Source organism: Rhinoraja longicauda, chromosome 11 (assembly GCF_053455715.1).
Source record: "Rhinoraja longicauda isolate Sanriku21f chromosome 11, sRhiLon1.1, whole genome shotgun sequence".
Taxonomy (NCBI): domain Eukaryota; kingdom Metazoa; phylum Chordata; class Chondrichthyes; order Rajiformes; family Arhynchobatidae; genus Rhinoraja; species Rhinoraja longicauda.
The window spans coordinates 54130207-54158130 of NC_135963.1; the positions used below are offsets into that span (position 1 = coordinate 54130207).

A 27924-nucleotide genomic window follows, 5' to 3' on the forward strand; every position below is an offset into this window, starting at 1 on the left:
AGTGGTCAATCCGCCCTCCGACGTCAGCCCGCCCGACGTCAGTGGTCAGTCCGCCCTCCGGCGCCCGACGTCAGACGTCAGTCTTGTTCATCATCAGTCCGCCCACCGTCACCAGTCATCTGTCCGTTGTGCCGCCGCCGCCGCCACCCTGAGGTGTTCACCCGCCCACAGATTGGCCCTCAAGGCCAAACATGAGGCCCGAGCCGCCCTCATCCGCCTCAGGCACCGCAAACTATACATCCCGGTCGCCGTGCAGGAGATACTGAGGCAGTACGGGATGAAGGCGGCTATGGAGCCGCGGACAGTGGCGGCCGCCTGCCGTTCGCCCTTTGTTCCATCGAGGCTGGCAGGCGGCGGCGGCGCCGTCGCCCATGGCAACGCCATGCCCACGGCAGGTACCGGCACCACAGGTTGAGTGAGGCCTGCACCCCCTCTCACACACACACACACCTCATTGCCTTCATTTATTATGTGTTGTGCTCTTTTGCAATTCATGTTATCACACGGACATCCATAGAATGAGGACAAGAGTTGGTCTTGGCATCATGTTCAGCACAGACATTATGGGCCGAAGGGCATGTTCCCGTCCCACACTGCCTTATGTTCTGTTTTCTAACACTTCCCCATAGTCTTTGGGCTTTATTCCAGATTAACAGAAGGACATGGTGGGAAATGGAGAGATATGGATTATGTGCAGGCGAATAAGAGTTAGTATAAGAAAATAACTGTAGATGCTGGTACAAATCGAAGGTATTTATTCACAAAATGCTGGAGTAACTCAGCAGGTCAGGCAGCATTTCAGGAGAGAAAGAATGGGCGACGTTTCAGGTCGAGACTATGTTCCAGCCTAGTTTACAAACACCACAGTCAATGTTACTGTGCTGGACTGCTGTACATTCTATGTATTCTGACAGTTCCCCATATCTTTTGGGCCTTATTCCAGTTTACCATAAGGATAGACACAAAAAGCTGGACTAACTCAGCGGGTCAGGCAGCATCTCTGGACAATAGGTGCAGGAGTAGGCCATTCAGCCCTTCGAGTGGAGAGAAGGAATAGGTGACGTTTCGGGTCGAGAGCCATCTTCAGACTTCACACCATAAGGATATGCAGGGAAATGGATGGATATGGATTATGTGCAGGTGGATAAGAGTTGGCTTGTCATCATATTCAGCACGCACCCCAATGCTATGCTGCTCTACATTCTATGTATTCTGACAGTTACCCAGAGTCATTGGGTCTTAATCCAGGTTACCAGAAGGATATGTCAGGAATTGGAGGGATATGGATTATGTTCAGGCGGATAAGAGTTCTTGGTATCGTGTTCAGCACAGACATTGTGGGCCGAAAGGCTTGCTCCTGTGCTGTACTTTTCTATGATCTATGTTCCAGCCTAATTAACAAACATCGCAATCAGTGTGAAGGGTCCTGACCCGAAACATCACCTATCCATGTACTCTAGAGATGCTGCCTGACCCACTGAGTTACTCCAGTACTTTGTGTCTATCTTTGGAAGAAGCTTACTTTTTTGCTGGCGTGAGACTTGTGCAGATAATTAGAGAGGCTTCTGGGTATCCCAAAGGTATGAAGATTGAATTCTCCAATTAGGTAAACAACCTTACCCCCCTCTCCCTTTTTCCATCCCACTCTTCCCTGCGCTTCACCTGGATGCGCACCATTTCTCCCTTTCCCCTTGCCCTCGCCCCTTTCCCATTATACTCCTTCCTCTGGCATCACATGTCGCAATTCTTCCATCCTTACTTCCCCATCTTGTACTGTTTTGTCTTTTCATCTCTGTCCAACCATCCAGCAGTAAAAAATCACCCTTCACCTGTATCCTACTATCACTTGTGGACACAAGGGACTTCAAATGGTGATTTACATAAAAAGACACATAGTATTGGAGTAAATCAGCTTATCAGATGGCTTCTGTGGAAAATATGGATAGGCAACGTTTCCGGTTGGGTCCCTTCTTCACTTGCCAGGCTTTGTCCTACACCTCCTCTCTTCCTGCTTTCTCTTCCCCCTCTACAATCAGTCTGAAGAAGGGTCCCAACCCAAAACGGCACCTATCCATGTTCTCCGATGATGTTGCCTGACCCACTGAGTTACTCCAGCACTATTCCTGTGCTCCATAGTTCTATGTTCTAGGTAGACATACCAAATACAAGAGGGCATAGCGGAGGGCATACCAAATACAAGAGGAGATGTGTGGGGCAAGCTTTTTTACACAGAGGGTGGTGAGTGTCTGTAATGTGCTGCCAGGGGTTGTGGAGGCAGATGCAATAGTGGTGTTTAAGAGGCTTTTGGATAGGCACTTGGGCATATGGATAGGCATGTGGATATGTTGGGAATGGAAGGATATGGTGTATAAGCTCCAGGTGCTGGAATAACTGAGCAAGTCAAGCAACATGTGAAGGGAATGGATAGGCAATGTTTTGGGTCAGGATCCTTCTTCAGATGGTATTTGTATTGATTTATTATTGTCACTTGTACCGAGGTACAGTGAAAAGCTTTGTTTGCGTTCAGATCGTACCATACATGAGTACAATCAAGCGATTCACAAGTACAAGTTGTGCAAAGAGAAAATTAACTAGAGTGCAGAATGCAATGTTACAGCATTCTGGCATTACAGTTATAGAGAAAGTGCAAAATCCTCCATGAGGTAGGTTGGGAGATCAGGACTCCACCGCAGCTTATGAAACGGCCTTTCAGCAATCAGATAACAGCGGGGAAGAAACTGTTCCTGAATCCAGTGGTATGTGCTTTTAGGGTTTTGTATCAACTGCCCGATCGTAGAGGGTAGAAGAGGAAATCATGTTGCAGCTTTATAAAACATATGGTTAGGCTCATTTGGAGTATTGTGTGCAGTTTTAGTTGCCTCGTTGCCAGAAGAATAAGGAGAGTTTGGAGATAGCGAAGAAGAGGTTTACCACAATGGGAGGAGTCAAACTTGTCTCTGGATCAATCTGTGTACTGTACATTAACTTAACTATGCAACAGTGCCACCTGTGTACATCTTCAGTCCCCTCCCCCTCCTCTTTCCCTGCTTTTGTAAACTTTCTGAACTATATTTCCTGTTTATAATACATATTTTGTCCCTCATCCTATTTAAACTTACCTATTTCCTCTACTGCTAATAGTTTAGTTTAGTTTAGTTTAGAGATATAACCTGAAAACATTTCCTCTTCTACCCTCTCCTTCGGCCCACCGAGACAGTGCCGACCAGCTATCACCCTGCACTACGGTGTACACCCATAAACAAAATTTTTAAGTTTAATTTACTCTTTAGTGTAAAGACCAAAGAACTTAAGAGCCTGATTTGTAACCTGGTGTTGCTGACAGCATTGTTGAGAACGCTTTCTCAAGTTTAGAAAAAACAATCAGTTTTTTTCCATTTTTCAGTAATCTTATTTGTTCAACAATGCAATGGCAATTTTTCTGCTTAAAAGTTATTTGATGCTGGATAAGCCCACATTTGTACACCATCCCTAGCAGATTTGAGAAGATGCTTTTCATTGAGCTTGACAAGAACCACAATAAGGGGTTCTTCCATAGTAATAGAAGGTTTTTCAGCAAGATGTTTCCACAAGCATCAGACCACCTAGTCGTGGCACTTTGTAACCTCGGATGTGTGTGTGTCCGATAAGAATTATAGAAAGTGTCCATTTGTAGTGGAACATATGAGTAATTGAAAAAAATCGGTGCTTATTTTTAACTTTTTCCCATCGTAAAATCCTAAATAGTACAATTCCAAAGAACACATTACATACACCTAGATAATACCAGAGTATGTTGGCTGGAGTGCCGAATTTTGTTAATCTAACAAAAAGTAATCCATATTACGTGGGCGTGGCTGTGTTCTGCAGCTGCGGCTCACCGGCAGTCTCTCTGTTTTTTTTTGGTTGTTTTTTTGTCATTGTCGTTGTTAAATGTACGTTTTGTTTTATTTTTAATTCTGTGTATGTAGGGGGGTGGTGGGGGGGTTGGGGGAAACCTTTTTTCAAATCTCCTCCTCAACGGAGATGCGATCTTTACCGTGTCGTATCTCCGTTCGCGCTACGGCCTAACATCGTGGAGTCGGCGGCCTCCAGCTGGGATCGACCTCAAAGACTCCGGTCGCAGGGCCTGGACTTACCATCTCGGAGGCTTCGGCCGTGGGCCCTGCAGACCGCAACATCGGGAGTTCGCAGGTCCCTGGCTGGTGACCGGCTTTTGGGAGCTCCAGCCGTAGCAGCTTCGACCGCCCCGAAGCGCGAGGTATGATCAACCCGCCCGCAGGCCCTTCATCGCCCTGCGTGGCTCGGCCGCAGCACTTTCCATCGCCCGGTGGGGGCTCAGGACTTTCATCGGCCTGCTCGGCTCGGCCCTGGGACTTTCCATCGCCCGGTGGGGGCTCAGGACTTTCATCGGCCTGCTCGGCTCGGCCCTGGGACTTACCATCGCCCGGTGGGGGCTTCAAAAAGTTGGGAGCCTCGATCACCTCGTGGCACCACGGGAGAAGAATGAGGAGGAGATAAGACTTTGCCTTCCATCACAGTGAGGGTGTGCCTAGAGCAATCACTGTGATGGCTGTTTTGTGTAAAAAATTATATCTGTGTGTCTTGTGCTTTTTAATGTCTACTGCCGGACCCTGACGTGAGAGGACGCTGGCGTTGAGTATTCGCCGCTTTTCCGTCAGGATAGTTTGTTTGTTTCTATGTTAATTGTTTTTGTAAAGCGCTTTGAGCATGTGATAAGGCGCTATATAAAATAAATGGATTATTATTATTATTATTATATTCATGGAGATACAAGGAACATACATGGAGATGTTGGAGAAGACTAAGCACTGGAGTAACTCAGCAGGCCAGCCAGCATCTCTGGAAGACATGGATAGGCAACGTTTTGGGTCGGAAGCCTTAAGACGAAACATCGCCTATCCACGTCCAACAAAAATGCTGCCTAACCCACTGAGTTACTCCAGCACTTTATGCACCATCAATCAATGGCAAGTTATAAGAATCTTTGTCTCTTCACACTACACTATACCGTGACAAATTGGAACACTCTACAGAGGGGCTGAGGTATGGGTATATACCTGTTGTTTGCTTAGACTGAGCTATCATTCTGCAAAGTTATACAATACTAAAGCTTGGTGCATCCTCCAAAGACAGAAATAAAATAATATGATGCACAATCAATCAATGGCTTATGAGCCATCAACTCAAAGCCAGCAATCTACGGCCATTGCTGGAGAATGATAAATTCACAATATCTAATTCAATTTTAATTTTCCAGAACTACCTGAGATAATATTATATTTAAATAGTGTAACATTAATTATCCATGTTTATTGAAATTGCTCATCTTAATTTCATGTTCTCTTTTAAAAAAACATGTACAGCAATAAATGAATAGATTTACCTGCTGTTCTGGTTATAAATTTTGTTGGAATTGATGCTTGCTGGATTCACAAAATACAAACTGCCCAAATTAGTGATCTGAATTCCACACATGAAAAATATTCTTTTGTTTTCCACTTTGATGCAATTTGATTTCCAGCGAAATATTAGGATTCCAGAATGCTAACAAATACGTGGAGACACAAGAAACCGCAGATGCTGGAATCTTGGACAAAACAAATTGCTAGAGGAACTCAGCACGTCAGGCAGCAACTGTGGAGGGAATGGACAGGCGACAGTTCGGGTTGGGACCCTTCTTCAAACCCTGACCTGAGTTCTCCAAAGTTGTAGTATTCTAACCGCATGATACTCAGCCCACTAATGATAGTAATGGCCGTCAGTGCAGGGCAGGATCAGTAGTGCAGCGACCTCCAAACCCTTGACAGGAGGAGGGGCGGTGACAGGCTAGTCAAAATGAATACTTCCACACCAGTGTCTTGCATTAGCTCTGCTGGCACCAATGTTTGTTTCCCTTCTATGAGTTGCAGGCTATTCCATGCTTAAAGATCACAGTAGCTCTGGACATTGCAGCAAATGAGAAACGTGAGAGGGAGAGGAGACATAGAAACATAGAAAATAGGTGCAGAAGTAGGCCATTCGGCCCTTCGAGCCTGCACCGCCATTCAATATGATCATGGCTGATCATCCAGCTCAGTAGCCTATACCTGCCTTCTCTCCATACCCCCTGATCCCTTTAGCAAAAAGGGCCACATCTAACTCCCTCTTAAATATAGCCAATGAACTGGCCTCAACTACCTTCTGTGGCAGAGAATTCCACAGACACCACTCTCTGTGTGAAGAAATGTTTTCTCATCTCGGTCCTAAAAGACTTCCCCCTTATCTTTAAGCTGTGACCCCTGGTTCTGGACTCCCCCAACATCGGGAACAATCTTCCCGCATCTAGCCTCTCCAACCCCTTAAGAATTTTATATGTTTCTATAAGATCCCCCCTCAGTCTTCTAAATTCCAGCGAGTACAAACCCAGTCTATCCAGTCTTTCCTCATATGAAAGTCCCGCCATCCCAGGGATCAATCTGGTGAACCTTCTCTGTACTCCCTCTAAGGCAAGAACGTCTTTCCTCAGGTTAGGAGGAACTGCACACAATACTCCAGGTGCGGTCTCACCAAGGCCCTGTACAACTCCCTGCTCCTAAACTCAAATACTCTTGCTATGAATGCCAACATTACCATTCGCTTTCTTCACTGCCCGCTGCACCTGTATGCTTGCTTTCAATGACTGGTGCACCATGACACCTCCCCTTCTCCCAATCGGTCACCATTCAGGTAATACTCTGCTTTCCTGTTCTTGCCGCCAACGTGGATAACCTCACATTTATCCACATTATATTGCATCTGCCATGCATTTGCCCACTCGCCTAATCTATCCAAGTCACTCTGCAGCCTCCTAGCATCCTCCTCGCAGCTAACACTGCCACCCAGCTTCGTGTCATCCGCAAACTTAGAGATGTTGCATTCAATTCCCTCGTCCAAATCATTAATATACACTGTAAATAACTGGGGTCCCAGCACTGAGCCTTGCGGTACCCCACTAGTCACTGCCTGCCATTCCGAAAAGGACCCGTTTATTCCTACTCTTTGCTTCCTGTCCGCCAACCAATTTTCTATCCACCTCAACACTGAACCCTCAATACCGTGTGCTTTAAGTTTGTACACCAATCTCCTATGTGGGACCTTGTCGAAGGCCTTCTGAAAGTCCAGATATAACACATCGACTGGTTCTCCCTTATCCACTCTACTAGTTACATCCTCGAAAAATTCTATAAGATTCGTCAGACATGATTTGCCTTTGGTAAATCCATGCTGACTTTGTCCGATGATTTCACCACTTTCCAAATGTGATGCTATCACATCTTTAATAACTGACTCTAGCTAACTGGTCTATAATTCCCCGTTTTCTCTCTCCCTCCCTTTTTAAAAAGTGGGGTTACATTAGCTACCCTCCAGTCCTCAGGAACTACTCCAGAATCTAAAGAGTTTTGAAAAATTATCACTAATGCATCCACTATTTCTGAGGCTACTTCCTTAAGCACTTTGGGATGCAGTCTATCTGGACACTCTGGGATGCAGACGCTCGAAAGTAATCTGCATGCACCCGAGTGGCATGGACACCCCACTAGCATCCCCAAATAAAAGCCTTCAAGATGGCGACGGCAGTGGACAGAGGCAAAGAATGACACAAGTGAGCAATAGGGGTCTTAACCTCCCGCGTACTCGGAGGCACTCTGGGTGTTCCGAGGTTGGCGGTGGAGGTGAGGGATGGGGTGTGTGGCTCACATCTCGGGTCGATGTGCCTGGATCCAGACTTCGGTGGAGTGGGCCGCCAGAGGGCCACAACAATCTGAGGCTCATTAGATCAGGTGCCGCTCAAGTGTCCGAAGGCACAGATTGGACGTGGCCTGCAGGAGCACGGAGTGGTGAAGGACATCAATACATTATGTAGCCAGGACAACTCTGGCCCAGTGCCATCGCCATGACAACGGGCCTTCAGGGCCTAGTTAAGACTCTAAACAATTGAACAACTCTGAACTTGAGCGGTATAAGATGGCTCTGGAAACATGGCGGCTTTAATATTTGGGATGTGGGACGACACCGGAGCACCCAGAGGAAACCCACATGGTCACATGGAGAACGTGCAAACTCTTTCTCCCTGCAAATAGGCCAGACTTGCCCGCCGCGGACCGACCTCGAAGGACTCGACCGGTAGGCCTGGCTCGCCCACCGCTGTGGGACCTGAACCATCCGGGACCTCGACAACGACACACGGTCGGCTGGACCTCACCCGAAGTCTCGGCAGTCGACAGGATCGGGAACTCATCCAAAAGCTCAGCAGACGGCATGACCAGGAGGGAGCTGAAGACTTTGGACGCGAGGAGCAAGGACCAGTGGGAGGGTGAACCAGAGTAATGTCAAGTAGGCTGCAGCATCACCCCCAGGATACAAAGATAGCCAGACGAGGAAAGGTGAGGAACGTCAGTTTGCGGGAACTGCTCCAGTACATCGAGCATGCAGGCAGAGCGGACTTTGGACTTTGAGTAATGGCGGTTCCTGCATGTGTAATATATGTAAAAATAATTTCAATGTGCAGTTCCATATGTGACAAATAAAGCACCATTGACTAGTATTGAACTTCACATGGACACGATGAGCAGATGGAGCTGGATAGGATAGGGGGGGGAGAGGTAGAGTTGTCACCCACCTACCTCTAACTCCCAACTCCACCACTGCCCCTCCCCAATCAGGCTCCATCATCCTTTACCCCATCCTTAGTCCAGTAATCACCAAATTGTTCCTGTCTCACCAAATGGCCCCTGTCTCACCCCACTCCTCTTTAGTCTGAAGAAGGGTCTCGACCCAAATCGTCATCCATTCCTTCTCTCCGGAAATGTTGCCTGTCCTGCTGAGTTACTCCAGCTTTTTGTGTCTATTTTCAGTTTAAACCAGCATCAGCAATTTCTTCCTATACCACTCCTCTTTATAGCGGCTACCTCCCCTCTCTTCCCTGTCCTGATGCAGGGTTTCCACTGGAAATATATATACATTTCCTCCATCCACAACTGCTTCTACCCCGAGTTCCACCAGCAGATTGTTAGTTGTATCCTGAGCTTGCTGTCAACAAACATACAGTAGTCTCGTGAAACAGATTGGAGGCACAAGGAACTGCAGATGCTGGTTTTCATTAAAAAGATACAAAGTGTTGGAGGAACTAATCGGGTCAGACAACAACTCTGGGGATACAAGGAACTGCAGATGCTGGTTTTCATTTTAAAAAAAGATACAAAGTGCTGGAGGAACTAATCGGGTCAGACAACAACTCTGGAGATACAAGGAACTGCAGATGCTGGTTTTCATTAAAAAGATACAAAGTGCTGGAGGAACTAATCGGGTCAGACAACAACTCTGGAGATACAAGGAACTGCAGATGCTGGTTTACAAAAAAAAAGACAAAGTGCTTGAATAACTCAGCGGATGAGACACCATCCCGCTGAATTACTCCAGCATTTTACGTCTATCTTCAGCATATCTGGAGGACATGGAGAGGCGATGTTTCGGAGGTGGAGAGAGGTGGCGTTTCGGGTCAGGACGCTTCGTCCTCCAACAATCAGTTTGAAGGGTCCCGACCCGAAACGCCACCTGTCCACGTTCTCCAGAAACGCTGCCCGACTGACCCACTGAGTTACTCCAGCGTTTTGTGCACTTTTTCATTTTACTGTGAAACAGAATAATCTACGGTAGGAAGTCGATGTTGCAGCCCGGATGTCTACAAAACAAAAGCCACAGCAATAAAAATAAAACAGTATATATTCAGTTTGAAGTATTTCAACCAAACAAGATTTTTGCAATTTCATTATTCAATCTCTCACTGCAGGAAACGGGTTTTTTTCTTTAGTTCTCGCTATCGGTGCAAAATGCAGCCAGATTCGTAAAGTGATATCGGCGGTAGACAGTGCACATGTTCCGCTTCCAAGATCCAGGTGTTTTGGATGCATCTCTGTCGGCATCCTGTGGTCGTGGGTTTGCGTGGGTCGCGGCTCTAGTTGGTGTACGTGCCCCGCGTATCGGCTTCGGAGTGCCACTGACACGGCCACTGACACGCTTTACGCTTCTTTGTGACGTCCCGTCGCCCCGGGATGGTCGTGGCCTCCTACCCCTGCCCACTCTTCCTGCAGAACGATTGCCTACGACCTCGGTTTGTCTCAGACCTCTTCCCTTCTGCATTCAATAGATTAATCACCCTTAGCTTCTCTGCACTCCGTATCTTCCCCCTTTGCTCTGCCTATTGTACTTGTGATCGTATTTACGGATAGTATTATTTGATTTTATTGGCCAGAATGCAAAACAAGGCTTTTCACTGCACTTTAGTGCACGTGGCAATATTAAATTTAAACCTAAATGGGTCAGGCAGCATCTCTTGAGAACATGGATAGGATAGGCAATGTTTCGGATCAGGACCCTTCTTCAGACTGATTGCAGTGGGAAGAAGAGTCCCTACCCAAATCATCATCTATCCATGTTCTCCAAAGATGCTGCCTGACCTGCTGAATTACTCCAGCACTTTGTGTCTTTTTTTTGTAAACCAGCATCTGCAGTTCCTTGTTTCTCCTAAACCTGTCCTATTTTGTTTGTAACCTTTTTTTGAAAAAAATTAACTGCTTTCTTTCGACCATTGCCTGTATCTGTCAGAGGGGAACATTTACAAACATCATTTGGCTTTATGTCTTCCCAAGTAAGTCACAATGGGGTGAGTGTGCACCAGGATCTGCCCAATAAACCTTCCAAGAACTGTCTGAAACTAAACATGTGGCCATAATGTTATATGTTTCTTTATTATGTGGTGTGTGAAACCACATTGGAGTGCTGTGTGTGGTTCTGGTTGCCCAGTTGTAGGAAGGATGTAATTAAGTAGGAAGGAACTCCAGATGCTGGTTTAAACTGAAGATAGACATAAAAAGCTGGAATAACAGGCAGCACCTCTGGAGAGAAGGAATGGTTGACCTTGCGGGTTGAGACTCTAATTAAGCTGGAAAGGGTGCAGAAAAAATTGGCAAGGAAGCTACCCGGTCTGGAGGGTTTGATTTATACGGAGAGACTGGATAGGCTGGGATAAAAAGGTTTCTTGGGATTTGGGCCAGGTGCAGGTAAGTGAGACCACTTCAGGATGTCAGTGTACAAGGAATTGCGGATGGTGGCTTACAAACGAAGACACAAAGTGCTGCAGTAACTTAGCGTGTAAAGCATTATCTCTGGATAGGTGACATTTCGGATCGGGATTCCTCTTCAGTCTGAAGAAGGGTCCCGACCCAAAATATCACCTATGCATGTTCTCCAGATGTGCCGCATGACCTGCTGGGTTACTCCAGCACCTTGGTTGGCATGGACAAGACGGGCCGAAGGGTCTGCTTCCATGCTGTATCACTCTCTGACTCAGTTGAGGATATTACTTATGTACAGTATAACTATCTGATGTGCCTTTTACCTTGCCCAAACAACCTGCTTCATTCATTCTAGGAGCCAAAGGACAGAGCAATGTGTTTGCCATTGAAGAAGTTGGGGAATCTCTTTAACAAAATGCCAGAAACACAAAATCAAGCCGCTTTGCAGTTTATTCGTGTAAGTTGCTGCACCTCAAGGGGCAAGTGTTGTGTAAATATACATTATCTTAAGAGTCAAGAATTTAATTGTCATGTGTACCAAAAGCAGAATAATGAAATGCTTACTGGCGGCAACATAACACATCTGTGAACAGGGTAAACATAGATAACATGGTTAACCACAAAAGTTCAATAAACTTATTTAAAAAAACAGTATTAGTGCACAACAAAAGCCTTAAGTCCCGAGAGCAACCAAACCAGTTCATAGTTTGTAGCTTAGTTAGCGTGTAGTGTTCAAGAGCCTGGTAGTTGTTGGGAAGAAGCTGTTCCTGAACCTGGGCGTCACCGTTTTCAGGCTCCTGTCCTTATTCCCGATGGGAGGAGTGAAATGAGTGTGGCCAGGGTGGTGTGGGTCTTAGGTGACGCTGCTTGCCTTTTTGAGGCAGCGCCTCTCCAGATCCCTTCGATGGTGTGGAGGTCAGTACTCGTGATGGACCAGGCAGTGTTCACCACTCTTTGTAATCTCCTTCCTTCATATCATATCATATCATATATATACAGCCGGAAACAGGCCTTTTCGGCCCACCAAGTCCGTGCCGCCCAGCGATCCCCGTCCATTAACACTATCCTATACCCACGAGGGACAATTTTTACATTTACCCAGCCAATTAACCTACATACCTGTACGTCTTTGGAGTGTGGGAGGAAACCGAAGATCTCGGAGAAAACCCACGCAGGTCACGGGGAGAACGTACAAACTCCTTACAGTGCAGCACCCGTAGTCAGGATCGAACCTGAGTCTCCGGCGCTGCATTCGCTGTAAAGCAGCAACTCTACCGCTGCGCTACCGTGCCTGGGCTTTTAAGTTGCCAAAGCAGGCCGTGATACAATCAGTCAATATACACATGTAGAGGTTTGAGAACTTTTAGCCTGGATAATCTTCAGTTAATAACATGACACTGGCACCTGACCACCCTCCCATCTGACGGATTTGCAGTGTTCACTCATCTTCATACCAAGATTTGCAGAGGCAATTTATGGCTAAGTTTCCAAGGGGAAACCACAGTCGTTGGTGCTACCAATAGTGCTACTTTTTAAAAATATTTCTCAAATGCTTTGTGAAATCAAATATTTCTCAAATGCACCAGCGCTTCAAAGACTGAACTGTTTTCTATCCAAACTAATACTAAATCTATGCTGCCAATTTTATAAAAAAGATTTTCACTGTGCCTCCGCACATGTCAAGTCAAGTCAAGTTTATTTGTCACATACACATACACGATGTGCAGTGAAATGAAAGTGGCAATGCCTGCGGATTGTGCACAAAAAAGAATTACAGTTACAGCATATAAATAAAGTTAATAAGTTACTATAGTGTAGACAAAAATGTAGTCTCTGGAGTTATAAAAGTTGACAGTCCTGATGGCCTGTGGGAAGAAACTCCGTCTCATCCTTTCCGTTTTCACAGCGTGACAGCGGAGGCATGTGCCTGACAGTCCGTTGCTGGGGTGGCAGGGGTCCCTCATAATCTTGCTTGCTCTGGATCTGCACCTCCTGATGGATAGGTCTTGCAGGGGGACGAGTGTAGTTCCCATGGTGCGTTCTGCCGTTCTGACAATAATAAACAAAACTAAAAATACCAAAATTTAAGGAGATTAAAGGAAGTAAAGGTTTAGAATTTTTTTTAAGATGGAAATGTATAAAATTATGAGAGGGCTGAATAGGGTAGATAGAACATTTTCCCAGGGTGCAAATGTCAAACACTAGAGGGCATAGCTTTTACGTGAGAGTGGCAAAGTTTAAAGGAGATGTGTGGTTCAGTTTGAAGAACAAAATAAAACAGTGATGCTCAAGGAGGTTGAGAAATTGGGAAGGAGCAATATGCCCAAAATGCTGGCAGACACATCAATATCAAACCAAGAAGAAGAAAGCATGTGGCAATGACAGGAGCATTACAGTAGCGTTTATTAATAACCTTAAAGCATTATAGACAATAGGTGCAGGAGGAGGCCATTCAGCCCTTCGAGCCAGCACCGCCATTCAATGTGATCATGGCTGATCATTCTCCATCAGGACCCCGTTCCTACCTTCTCCCCATACCCCCTGACTCCGCTATCCTTAAGAGTATCTAGCTTTCTCTTGCATGCATTCAGAGAATTCCACAGATTCACAACTCTTTGACTGAAAACGTTTTTCCTCATCTTCGTTCTAAATGGCCTACCCCTTATTCTTAAACTGTGGCCCCTTGTTCTGGATTTCCCCAACATTGGGAACATGTTTCCTGCCTCTAACGTGTCCAACCCCTTAATAATGCTATACGTTTCGATAAGATCCCCACTCATCCTTCTAAATTCCAGTGTATACAAGCCTAGTCGCTCCAGTCTTTCAACATATGACAGTCCCGCCATTCCGGGAATTAACCTAGTAAACCTACGCTGCACGCCCTCAATAGCTGCACGCCCTCAATATTAAGAGTAATAATGACTCCAACCCGAAATTACTAGATGTTAAACTTTTAGCTGTTTCAGTGACACCTCGACAGAGAACTGTTTATTTTTGTGCAGCCATCAATATTTTTTTTCCCCTGTGCTTGCATCATGCTTTTTGGTGTTCCCCATGGATAAATCTGTCCATGGGCCTTTCTATATTGCACCCCCAACCTAATTCATTCATAAACATGGCCATTTGTTCCACATGTGCACCGGCCACGTTTAACTCCCCTCCGCTACCACCTCTACTGTGTCCATCATGTCCCTAAAGTGTCATACTGTCGATCCAATAACCGGTACTGTCTGTGTGGAAATTTCCAGTTAACGCCCTTCATCCTTGGCCCTCATTACAAAATCCATTCCCTCATCACTGTCGCCATCACTTTCCTGAATTATTGTCTGAATTTGATACTGTAATGGGCCGCCAGCCGATGACCGGGGACTTGCCCGCCTGGTAGGCCCCACTTGCCCGCTGGAGCCCAGGGACTTGCCCAGCGCGGACGAAGGACCCACCCACTCGCCCGCCGCGGACGGTAGACCCGCATGGCGGACCGGAACCCGACCAGTAGGCCCAGCAAGCCCGCCATGACCCATCCCGTGGACCAGCACCAATCCGGAAGGCCCGGCTCTCCTGCCACCCATCAAGGACCCAAGGGACTCACCTGGAGGGCTGGTAAGCAGACTGGCTGTGGGAGAGAGTGGATGGCCTCGACATGGGAGCGGGCCGCTGGAGGCCCTGCAACAGCCTGGGGCTCGGCTGTACCGGGCACCACTCCCAGAGGCCGAGCACGTGGGCTGGACACGGCTTACAGCAGTGAGGACGCCGCGGCTACGCTTGGCCAGGCTGACCCGGCAACATCGCCAGGACAACAGACCTTCGTGGTCAGATCAAGATCCCTGCACTTACAAGATCCCTGCACTTACAAGATCCCTGCACTTGAAAATGGTGCCAAACTGGTGACTGTATACTGTCTCAGTGTACCACTGCTATATACTTGTCTTGTGTCTACAAATTCTTATCTAATATGTAAGTGCTTATGTATAGTGATACCTATACTGAACTAGAGTCAAAAATTAATTTCACTACCTCAGTACCTGCACCTCCTCAGCACATCTGCCTCAGAGATCCTCATTCATGTACTCAACGCTCCTGTGTGGCTTCCCTTGATATTTTTGACCAAGCTTCTGGTCACCTGCCCCTTCTGTGATCAGCATCATTATATCATGTCCCTATTATAACCTAGTATCCTTTACAGTATTGGAGATGCTTTACAAATGGAAGATGTCACTGTTATAGAGTTGTAAATTTACACAGCACAAAAACAGGCCTTTTGGTCCAACTCGTCCATATCGACCAAGAGTCCTATTTGTCTCCATTTTCTTCTAAACCTTTCCTATCTATGTACTATTTTAACTAGATTTCTGCCTCGAATAATGCTCACCTTTGTTTTTCTTTAATATAGTGCAATGTTTCTATTTTTGAAGGACTTTAATTTTTAAATGCCAATTTTGTACTGGCAACATCTTTGATTGGAGACTTTGTATTACACGTATTTTACATTACACGTACAACACATTCATGGTCATTGGATTATAAAATTAATCAAAGTGATTTGCAGTTCAGGGTGGTGACATCTGATGGAAGCGTTAATTGACCTTTGTTCTTTGGTGGGAGGTGGAATGAAAATCATCAATCCTTTCAACGCCTAATCATTGTTGGTGGCCTCTGTTTTATGAATAAATGAGGATAGCGGGTAAGAACAGGATTGGACTTGTCATCAAGGCATAAGTGGGTAGCCTGACTGCATCCATTTTATATTCCTTATAATGATGAATGGCTCTCTTGAGGTACTAAGACTATCGTTGACCATCATTCAATTAAGCAGCATGAGTTCATGGAAGGGAAGACTTAAAATGTACTTGCTGCATTCGAAAATAATGTGCCAGTACCTAGCATACAACAAGTGAAACATGCCCCACATTTTTTAATGAGTTGCATTTTTCATATTGTTAGCCGGGATCTATGAGCAAGCATTGCCATAGATTATTTCCATAATGTGGGCTTTTTTTTAATAAATCAATTTGTATTCCTCTTGTGTTATTCTTCAAAAGCCATGTCGTAGTCATGGAGCATGGAAACAGGTCCTTCAGCCCAACTCATCCACACCGACCAAGATGCCCCCATCGAAGCTAGTCCAATTTACCTGCGTTTGGCCCACATCCCACTAAACCTTTCCTATCCATGTACTGGTCCAAGTGTATTTTAAATGTTGCTCTTGTACCTGCCTCAAGTACCTCCTTTCGCAGCTCGTTCCATATACCCACCACTCTCTGAGCCTAAGATATTCCAGTGCAGGGTTCCTATTCTTTTAAGGACAATGTTTGTCTGAGATCACCATATCTAAGCTTGAAAACTACACCGCACGCACCACTGCTGCTGGTCCATTGGTTTTTTTTGTACTATTTTTCCATGATCTCACTCTAAATATTTCTTGTAAAAGAAGTTCTGGGTTTATTTGAATGAAAAAAAACCAAATGTAAGACAATCAAAGCTAAACTTATTTATTTGTGATTTCTTTCAGAATCAGGTGTCAAAGAACTGTGTGGTTTTATTTTCTAAGTCCTACTGTCCTTACTGTAATAAGATGAAGGCCCTTTTCCACGGACTGGGAATTGGGTACAAGGCAATTGAGTTGGATTTACGCAAAGACACTGAAATAATGCAAAACATCCTTGAGGAATTGACTGGAGCTAGGACAGTAAGTCATCAATAGTTCATCTTTTGGTCGTAATGTATGGTTCTCCAGGGAATACCCATTATGGGGGCAGCACAGAGGCACAGCTGGTGGAGCCACTGCCTCACAGCGCCAGGGACCCGGGTTCAGTCCTGCACCCAGGTGCTGTGTCTGTGAGGAGTTTGCACGTTCTCCCTGTGACCGCATGGGTTTCCTCTCGATGCTCCGGTTTCCTCCCACATCCCATAGACATGCGGGTTTGTAGGTTAATTGGCTTCTATAAATTGTCCCTAGTATGTAGGATAGTACTAGTGGACAGTGATCATTGGTCGGTGCGGACTTGGCGCGCCTGTTTCCATTCTGTATCTCTAAACTAAACTAAGTCCTAGGGTCCTCACCATCAGCAAAGGCACCTCAGACGGCAAGTGATGAAGTGCATTGAAAAATTATGAAAATGTACTCTATGAATTTCTTCTTAATTAGTGTACCTTGCTATTGTTATTTAGTGAATTGCATGGAACACAGAACAGTACGCACATGAACTTTGGCTCACAATATCTGTGCAAAACATGATGCCAAGACCATCTCTCATCCACCTGCACGTAATCCATATCCCTCCATTCCCTGCATATCCATGTGCTTTTCCAAAGTCACTTAAATCTTATCTGCCTCAACCACCACCCCCGGCATTGTGTTCCAGCCACCCACCACATATCTCCGTTAAACTTTCCCGCTCTGACCCTAAAGCCATGCAATACAGTCTTTGACATTTCCACTCTAGGAAAAAAATTGATATCCATGCCTCTCATAACTTTATATACTTCTATTAGGTCTCCCCTCAGGATCCGATGCGCCAAATAAAACAATCCAATTTGTCCAACCTCTCCTTATAACTAATACCCTCTAATCCAGGTAACATTCTGGTAAATCTTTTCTGCACCCTCTCCAAAGCCTCCACATCCTTCCTGTAATGGGGGTGACCAGAACTGCACGCGATACTCCCAATGAGTCCTAACCAAAGTTATACTTTCTTTTTCCTTTATATGAACAGTTTATAATCCCCAAAATCAATGACTTCTCCAATCCAACACTGCACCAGTTGTCAGTTAGTGCAGCATCCACGTGGATAGTTTCTCCATGTGTTTCTATTAACTCCACAGTTTCTCCTTGTATTTCTTTTGCTCCACTGTGAAATCTCCTCAAGGTGTGCCTACTTTGAAGAAGTTCCCCTCTCTCCCACAGGAGTTCTGTGACACCCTCTCTCACTGCTCCCCCTCAGTGACAACTGGTCTGAAGAAGGGCCCCGACCCCCAACACCACCTATTCCATGTTCTCCAGAGATGCTGCCTGACCCGCTGAGTTACTACAGCTCTCTGTGACTTTCTTGAGGATAGGTTTAGGCTTATTATTGTCATGTGTACCAAGGTACAGTGAGAAGCTTTCTTTTGGGTGTTATTCAATAAAATCAGATACTATACATCAATACAATCAAGCCAAACTCAAGTACAATACGTAGAGCAAAGGGGAAGATACAGGGAGCAGAGAGGCTGATTATCGATTGGCTGAAGAGGTAGGTCCTGACCAAAACAGCACCAATCCATGTTTCATGAGATTGCATACTTATATACAGCCTGAGCTGCTGAGTTACTCCAGCATTTTGTGGGTTTTTATAGCCTATGGTTTTGCCAATTATATTTTGAACATGCAGTGTATGTATCAGGGAAAAATATATTTCATTGGAGACCTTTGAAATATCGGTAATCAGAATTTATCTTGCACTAAATGTACCATTTATCCTTTATCTGTGCACTGTAGACGGCTTGATTGTAATCATGTATAGTCTTTGACTAGATAGCATACAAACAAATGCTTTTCACTGTATCTCGGTACGCATGGCAATAATAATAAACTAAACTAAACCATCTGAAGAACCTATTTCTACAGGAATAAAGACAGCCTGGATTTTAGTGACTTTCACAACAGCCCAATGCCAAGTCTGAACCTGAGTCTGAAGAAGGGTTCCGACCCGAATTGCTGCCTATCCATCCCTCCACAGATGCTGCATGACCTGCTGAGTTGCTCCAGCACGCTGGATTTAATTGGATTTGTCGGCATGTGTACTTTGCATGGTCCATTCTGCGACTATGCACCTCGTGCTTTAACAACAGCCCATGTTATTCTAACACTTTATCCTTTTACGTAGGTCCCACGAGTGTTTGTGAATGGGAAAAGCATTGGCGGTTCCAAAGACACGTTTACACTCCATAGCAAAGGTAAACTGCTGCCTTTAGTGGAGAGATGCTCTCCACCTTGTACCTGAGATGAAAGTCGTTTCCAGTTTCACCCTCATTAACATTGAAGACCAGCACACATATCAGTGTGTTACCTTGGAAATAAATCGTGAAGTTTCACTGTTTGTCTGGCTTATTTGTACATTGCACAGCGGAATCATCCAAATCATTCAAAGATCATTTACCCCAAACTACCGAAAACACTTAATTTTCTTTCCGCTATTGAATATTTTTCATAGCCTCGGTGACTTAAAATATATGGGGTGACAAGCTTGCAAATATTAAGATCAATGGTCAGTTTTATAGAACCATACTTTCTTAATTGAAAACGAGGCGTAAATTAGATGAATTTCACATCAGCATCCTGTTCTTTCACGCCGTTTTACACATTTATTAATTTAAAGTATCAGTGATTAAATGATTTATTTGCCATGGACAAAGATGTTAAAATTGTACAATTAACTGAGCTGATTTGATTGCTTCAGACTCTACAACAGTGCTGATTGGTATGGTGCAAGCCAAATGGAATTAGAGGTAAATTCCCTTTAGAGAGAACAAAGTAATTGATTGATGAGCTGTTTCATCAGGTACAGATTTTATCCATGATTTGCCTTGCTGTTCCTAATCAGAGACGCGTCATAAATATATAGCCTGTCATTCAAGTAACCCTTGCATCCCTTCTCTCTACGTCCGTCCCCTACCCCAGTCGCCGTACCAGTTTCACTGCCGTCCTGCACTGTTTGTATTACTTGTTATCACCTTCCCCACAGCCAACAATGGACCATTGTGGGCTCACCTTTTCCTGGATCATTGTTGCTGGCTTTGATCTGTATTTTTGCATATCTTTCATTATCTTTCAAATTTGTTTTATGTACAGCGAATGCAGCGCCGGAGACTCAGGTTCGATCCTGACTACGGGTGCTGCACTGTAAGGAGTTTGTACGTTCTCCCCGTGACCTGCGTGGGTTTTCTCCGAGATCTTCGGTTTCCTCCCACACTCCAAAGACGTACAGGTATGTAGGTTAATTGGCTGGGTAAATGTAAAAATTGTCCCTAGTGGGTGTAGGATAGTGTTAACATGCGGGAATCGCTGGGCGCCGCCGACTTGGTGGGCCGAAAAGGCCTGTTTCCGCGCTGTATATATATGATATGATATGATGATATGATACATTTTCATATCTCTCAGTTCCCTCTCCCCTGACTCTCAGTCTGACGAAGGGTCTTGATCCTGACTCTCAGTCTGACGAAGGGTCTTGGTCACAAGGAGAATGTACAAAAATTGTATAGACAGCACCCGTAGTCAAGATCGGACCAGGGATTCTGGCGCTGTAAGGCATCAACTGCACTGCTGCACCACTGCCCTCTGCCTGTGGCTGAGAAGAACAGCTCGATGAATGAGCTCCAGGTGCCCAGCTCCATCCAACAATTTAGGGCAATGGGGTATTACATCAAATCAACGCACGTTCTGTCTGGCACTTGGTCCTGATACAAGTTCGCAACAAATTTAAAACTTTACACTTTAGAGATACAGAATGTAAACAGACCCATCAGGCGATCAAGTCTGCGCCGACCATCAATCACCCCGTACACCAGCACTATCCAACACACTTGGGACAACTCACAATTTTTACAGAAGCCAATTAACCTACAAACCTGTCTGTCCTTGGAGTGTGGGAGGAAACCGGAGCACCCGGGGAAAATCCACATGGTCACGGGGAGAACGTACAAACTCCATACAGACGGCACCGGTAGTCAGTATAAGAAAATAACTGCAGATGCTGGTACAAATCGAAGGTATTTATTCACAAAATGCTGGAGTAACTCAGCAGGTCAGGCAGCATCTCAGGAGAGAAGGAATGGGTGACGTTTCGGGTCGAGACCCTTCTTCAGACTGATCCTGACTACCAGACGGTAGTCAGGATCAAACCCGGGTCTCTGGCACTGTGAGGCAGCAACTCTACTGCTGCGCCACCATGCCGCCTGCAATTAACTAAGGAATGGGAGGATAAATGCCCAGGAAAGTAATTATGAATACTGGCACAGCTCACCAACTCAGCAAGAAGGCAAAGGAAACTATTCCCCAACTATCTTCATCCAGAAATTCCAAATGAATGAATTGGTTTATTATTGCCATGTGTACTGAGAGACAGTGAAAATCTGTGTTTTGCATGCTATCCAGTCAAATCACACAGTACATGAGTACAATCAAGCCACACACACACACGTACAATAGGCAGTGCAAAGAGAAAAATACCAATGTGCAGAATGTAATATAACAGTTATACAAAATGTACAGATTTATTTGTAAAGTCCAAAGGTTGCAATGAGATAGGTTGGAAGGTTGGGGCTATACCCTTGTGGAAGGACCTTACAATATTCTGACAACAGAGGGGGAAGAAGTTGTTTCTTTAGTTTAGAGATACAGCGCTAGATACAGGCCCACCGGGTCCATGCCTACCAACGATCCCCATACACTAGCACTATCCTACACACAAGGGACAATTTACAATTCTTACCAAGGCCAATTAACCTACAAACCTGTACGTCGTCAGAATGTGGGAGGAAACCGGAGAAAATTCACATGGTCACATGGCGTGCAGCGTAGGTTCACTAGGTTAATTCCCGGAATGGCGGGACTGTCGTATGTTGAAAGGCTGGAGCAATTAGGCTTGTATACACTGGAATTTAGAAGGATGAGGGGGGATCTTATTGAAACATATAAGATAATTAGGGGATTGGACACATAAGAGGCAGGAAACATGTTCCCAATGTTGGGGGAGTCCAGAACAAGGGGCACAGTTTAAGAATAAGGGGTAGGCCATTTAGAACGGAGATGAGGAAGAACTTGTTCAGTCAGAGAGTGGTGAAGGTGTGGAATTCTCTGCCTCAGAAGGCAGTGGAGGCCAGTTCGTTGGATGCTTTCAAGAGAGAGCTGGATAGAGCTCTTAAGGATAGCGGAGTGAGGGGGTATGGGGAGAAGGCAGGAACGGGATACTGATTGAGAGTGATCAGCCATGATTGTATTGAATGGCGGTGCTGGCTCGAAGGGCTGAATGGCCTACTCCTGCACCTATTGTCTATTGTCTATTGTCACAGGGAGAACGTATAAACTCCGTACAGACAGTACCCGTAGTCAGGATCGAACCCGGGTCTCTGGTGCTATGAGGCAGCAACTCTACCACTGCGCTACTGTACCACCTGATCTTTTATCAGAAGTGATGACAAGTGATTGGGCATTTTGTTTTAGTTTATTTTTCTAGCATGTGCTTTTAGCATGACTAGCATGTGCTTTTAGCATGACTAGCTGCTGGCCATGGAGACGATAGCACATAATCTTTCCTCTACTTGTGTTACAATAAAACTATGAGTTGTTACTCCCGTGTGTGGGTCTGATTTCAACAACATGGTGTCAGAAGTTTTGAACCTATCCTCCGCCTAGTTTGATTCCGGGTTATTTTACCTGGTTTTTTTTTTCTGTTCGGTTTGTTATCTCGCTATGGCTGCTGTGTTTCGGAAGCCCGATCTGCTCGTATATTTGATGGAGACCTGGCTGCATCTTCGAAGAGGACCTTAACGTATATATCCGCGCAGCCCACCATACTGCAGCACCAAGTCAAGTCAAGTTTATTTGTCACATACACATACAAGATGTGCAGTGAAATGAAAAGTCACCCACAGCCCAGCAATAGAGCAATAAAAAATAAGCAATTTCACACACAATCGCAACCAACACAAAACAACAACAGTGAGCAGTGAGTCTCCTCCAGTCACCTCCTCACTGTGATGGAAGGTCAAAATGTCTTTTCTCTTCCCCTGCCGTCTTCTCCCGCGATCTATCCTTCTCAACTTGGCTGGTACAGAAGCCATTCGACACCAGTGCACACCGGTTCCAGTTAAATGACACAGGCGCGGAGGTCGTCCCGGCAGAATCTATAGACGATCCAGCCTGCCTCATTAAAACGTTCAGACAGCTGTGTTCAGACACCTTCTTCAGACACAAGAACAGGCTCTTCGGCTCACAATGTCTGTGCTGAGCAGGATGCCAGGACCATCACTTATCTCTTGTATTTATTCACAAAATGCTGGAGTAACTCAGCAGGTCGGGCAGCATCTCTGGAGAGAAGGAATGGGTGACGTTTCGGGTCGAGACCCTTCTTCAGTTCACCCGAAACGTCACACATTCTTTCTCTCCTGAGATGCTGCCTGACACGCTGAATTACTCCAGCATTTTGTGAATAAATATATTTGATTTGTACCAGCATCTGCAGTTATTTTATTACACTTCCTATCACTTATCTCTTAGTCATAGTGTCATACAGCGTGGAAACAGGCCCTTCTGCTCAACTTACCCACGCCAACCAACATGCATCTACCCATCTACACGAGTCTCACCTGACTATGTTTGGCCCACATCCAAACTTATCCAATCCATGTACCTGTCCAAATGTTTTTAAAAAATGTGATAGTACCTGCCTTCACTGTCTCCTCTGGCAGCTCGTTCCATACGTCCACCACCCTTTGTGTGAAGAAGTTGCTCCTTAGTTTCCCATTAAATCTTTCTCCCCTCATCTTAACCCTATGTCCTCTGGTTATTAATTCCCCTAATCTGTGTATGAGGCCGCATTTTTCCACATGATTTTGTACACCTCCATAAGATCACCACCTAATCCTCCTGCGCTCCAAGGTATAAAGTCTTAGCCTGCTCAACCTCTCCCCATAGCTCAGGTCCTCGAGGCCTGGCAACATTCTCATAAATCTTCTGTGCACCTTTTTCCAGCTTATCTGCCTGCACATAACTCACACACCTTCATTCTCTGCATAATACTTCTACAGTCAATACTGACTGATGAGGGCCAATGTGCCAAACGCCTTTTACAGTGTATAAATACATGATAAGGGATCTTATCGTTTAGACTAACGTCTAGTGCAAGGTAAAGCCAGCAAAATCCAATCAAGGATAGTCCGAGGGTCACCAAAGAGGTAGACAGTAGTTCAGCACTGCTCTCTGGTTGTGGTAGGATGGTTCAGTTGCCTGATAACAGCTGGGAAGAAACTGCCCCTGAATCTGGAGGTGTACATGTTCTCACTTCGATACCTTTTTGCCTGATGGGAGAGGGGAGAAGAGGGAGTGGCCAGGGTGTGACTCGTTCTTGATTATGCTGGTGGCCTTGCCGAGGCAGCGTGAGGTGTAAGTGGAGTCAATAGAAGGGAGATTTGTTTGTGTGATAGTCTGGGCAGTGTCCACAAATTGCTGCCTTTGTTGCACTTCCAGATGCAATGTCCTGAAATCAGAGTTTGGACAGTAGTGACTCTACTGACAGTGGAGACAGTAGCGACCAACATCACTCATGACATTCCCAAGCTGCCCGCCAAAAGTTTTCTAAATGCCACTAACACAATAAAACATAGAGCAAAATTTATGGCCCTTTCTGAGAAATGGATGTGTGAGCTGGCTAGTTACACCCAAATTAACATAGAAACATAGAAAATAGGTGCAAGAGTAGGCCATTCGGCCCTTCGAGCCTGCACCACCATTCAATATGATCATGGCTGATCATCCAACTCAGTATCTTCTCTCCATACCTCCTGATCCCTTTAGCCACAAGGGCCACATCTAACTCCCTCTTAAATATAGCCAATGAACTGGCCTCAACTACCTTCTGTGGCAGAGAATTCCACAGATTCACCACTCTCTGTGTGAAAAAAAACGTTCTCATCTCGGTCCTAAAAGACTTCCCCCTTATCCTTAAACTGTGACTTGTTCTTGTTCTGGACTTCCCCAACATCGGGAACAATCTTCCTGCATCTAGCCTGTCCAACCCCTTAAGAATTTTGTACGTTTCTATAAGATTAAGGTGGGGGGGGGGGATTGATTTAATAGCGATCTGAGGGGCAACGTTTATACACAGAGTGTGGTAGGTGTATGGAGCGAGCTGCCAGAGGAGATAGTTTGAGGCAGGTACTGTAGATAACCATATTAGATAACCTCACTTATTATGCATGTTGCACATTCCACATGTGATCCAGTTCGGATCTTCATTCCTACCTAGACTATGTAAGCAGCCTTACACTGTCTCACAGCCAGACTAGCTGCTGGCCATGGAGACGATAGCACTTAATGTTTCCTCCGTTTGTGTTACAATGAAACTACGAGTTGTTACTCCCGTGCATGGGTCTGATTTCAACAACATGGTGTCAGAAGTGGGATCGAGATGTTTACCAGACATGCCCGACAAGGAATGTATGTTAATGTTCAGTCCATCGATAGCAGGCGAGTCAGGCTCGTTAGGTTCAGGGAGTGCTGTGGGAGTGACCTGGGAGGAATGTTCCTGCTGTAGCAGGTGCACAGGTTGTTTTGTTTGCATGGCATCCCTGTGTGGTACCTCAGCTGCACGGAGGCAGAAAGGAAAGCTCTACAGCGGGTAGTCCATAGAGCTCAGAGGGCCATCGGAACACAGCTACCAGACTTGGAGGGCATCTACAACACACGATGCCTCAGAAAAGCCACCAGCATCCACAAAGACGCTTCACACCCCTGCAACAGTCTGTTCGAACTCCTTCCATCGGGCAGACGATACAAGGCCTTCTACGCCCGCACCTCCAGACTCAGGAACAGCTTCATCCCCAGGGCCATAGCTGCTATGAACCGGTCCTGCTGAGCCGGATGGCCACAACGCATAGATCAACTTGCACTTTACCCTGTCTAAAAACTGTTACAATTGTTTCGTTTCGTTGGGTTGCTGTTAATTACTTAAATTATTGCATCGTATGGGAGGCGCATTCCCAATCTCGTTGTACCCCTGGGTACAATGACAATAAAGATATATTGTATTGTATTGTATTGTATTGTCTATTCCCACGACAGCAACGGATGAAATGGTTTCTGCGTTTACAGTAATCACAGACTTTTCCAAAAGCATGGCATTGTTCACGACTTGTGACAAGTGAACCTCCACAGTTCCCACATTTATTGATGAATCTGGTATATGACCTGCCGGGGACCTGCGGAGGAAGGCGCTGAGCCCGGTAGAACGTGCCGGCAACATTTACATCATATGCAGAGTGGGGGCCCAGTCTTAGTGTGCGTGTCTGTCAACAATGCAACGTGACAGCGATTCTCAGCCCTTTCCAGTGTGAGGTCAGCATCACGTATAAGTTCATCCCGCACCTCGTCATTAAGAATACCATCTAGCAGTCTGTCACGAATGAGACTGTCGCACAAGTTTCCGAATGCGCATCGGCTAGCAATATGTTTTAAAGAGCTGATGTTGGCTTCGATTGGCTCACCTTGCATTTGGCTGCGCACAAAAAATCTGTGGCGCTCCATTACAATAGACAATAGACAATAAACAATAGGTGCAGGAGGAGGCCATTCGGCCCTTCGAGCCAGCACCGCCATTCAATGTGATCATGGCTGATCATTCTCAATCAGTACCCCGTTCCTGCCTTCTCCCATTACCCCTTGACTCCGCTATCCTTAAGAGCTCTATCCAGCTCTCTCTTGAATGCATTCAGAGAATTGGCCTCCACTGCCTTCTGAGGCTGAGAATTCCACAGATTCACAACTCTCTGACTGAAAAGGTTTTTCCTCATCTCAGTTCTAAATGGCCTACCCCTTATTCTTAAACTGTGGCCCCTTGTTCTGGACTCCCCCAACATTGGGAACATGTTTCCTGCCTCTAACATGTCCAACCCCTTAATAATCTTATACGTTTCGATAAGATTCCCTCTCATCCTTCTAAATTCCAGTGTATACAAGCCTAGTCGCTCCAGTCTTTCAACATACGACAGTCCCGCCATTCCTGGAATTAACCTAGTAAACCTACGCTGCACGCCCTCAATAGCAAGAATATCCTTCCTCAAATTTGGAGACCAAAACTGCACACAGTACTCCAGGTGCGGTCTCACTAGGACCCTGTACAGCTGCAGAAGAAGGGTCTCGACCCGAAACGTCACCCATTCCTTCTCTCCTGAGATGCTGCCTGACCCGCTGAGTTACTCCAGCATTTTGTGAATAAATACAAGAGATAAGTGATGGTCATGGCATCCTGCTCAGCACAGACATTGTGAGCCGAAGGGCCAGTTCTTGTTCTACATTGCAAATGCAGGGCTTCTCAGGGACATGCACATCCCCAAAAAAAAACTTGGTAAAAAGTGATTTATTCTGTATTATTTATGTACTAGTTACTGCACGCACGTCCATAATCTTATTAGGAATTGAATTTTGGCAATAAACTCGTTTTAGGACCGAGATTGGCCATTCGAAAGATTCCCCACTGTATGCGGGAGAATTCACTCACTCCATGGCCTCAGTGACCAACGCAGTCCGGGATCAGTGCAGCGCCTTTACCACAACAATGATGAGTGAATGATTGGGATTAAGTGCCAGTGCATAACGCGTCACAATGAGCTGCCTCTTGATTTATTGTTGGGGTAACATTGACACTATGAGTGGCCACTTTTGATATGTTTAATTAACTGATAAAACAGCAACTGAGGCCCATGTTGGGCAAGCTAGTCTCCACAACGTAAAGCCAGAGATAAGGTATGTTTGTTTGTATGTATGTAACTGCTCGTTCACACTCACACTCCCACTCCCACTCCCACTCGTGCAATTGGAGGAGGCGAGACTGTGATGTTACGGGAGGGTTCACACTAGCCCAACGTCCACAGAGCAAGTTCTCTCGTCCCACATTTACCACCGTTGCAACCAGGTTGTGTAAAGCACCGGCTCTCTCTCTCTCTCTCTCTCTCTCTCTCTCTCTCGTTCAGTGTAATCGATCACATTGCAACGTTTACCTTCAATGCATCGTGCAGTGACCGCTCTCTGTGTCCCGTTGCAGCACCTGGCAGCAGA

The 27924-nt window shown here is 45.6% G+C and overlaps 1 protein-coding gene across 2 annotated transcripts; it reads left to right on the top strand.

The window, feature by feature from the left end:
* The first annotated feature begins 118 nt into the window (after positions 1-118).
* Positions 119-19176, top strand: LOC144597932 (uncharacterized). Of its 2 annotated transcripts, none has more exons than XM_078407748.1 (4): positions 119-410; positions 11470-11571; positions 16624-16800; positions 18980-19176. In XM_078407748.1, the coding sequence occupies exons 1-4, from the start codon at positions 372-374 to the stop codon at positions 19094-19096; spliced, it is 435 nt and encodes a 144-aa protein (XP_078263874.1). In that variant the 5' UTR covers positions 119-371; the 3' UTR covers positions 19097-19176. The 2 variants fall into 2 exon arrangements, with proteins under 2 accessions (XP_078263874.1, XP_078263875.1); XM_078407749.1 differs by having other exon boundaries at positions 119-395.
* The last annotated feature ends 8748 nt before the right edge of the window (positions 19177-27924 follow it).

Bases quoted from the DNA above. Each gene is read 5' to 3' on its own strand.
- LOC144597932 (XM_078407748.1), top strand. From the start codon at position 372: ATGGCAACGCCATGCCCACGGCAGGTACCGGCACCACAG. The intron at 11,572-16,623 runs GTAAGTTGCTGC...GATTTCTTTCAG, and splicing joins CCGCTTTGCAGTTTATTCGT to AATCAGGTGTCAAAGAACTG. The intron at 16,801-18,979 runs GTAAGTCATCAA...CCTTTTACGTAG, and splicing joins AATTGACTGGAGCTAGGACA to GTCCCACGAGTGTTTGTGAA.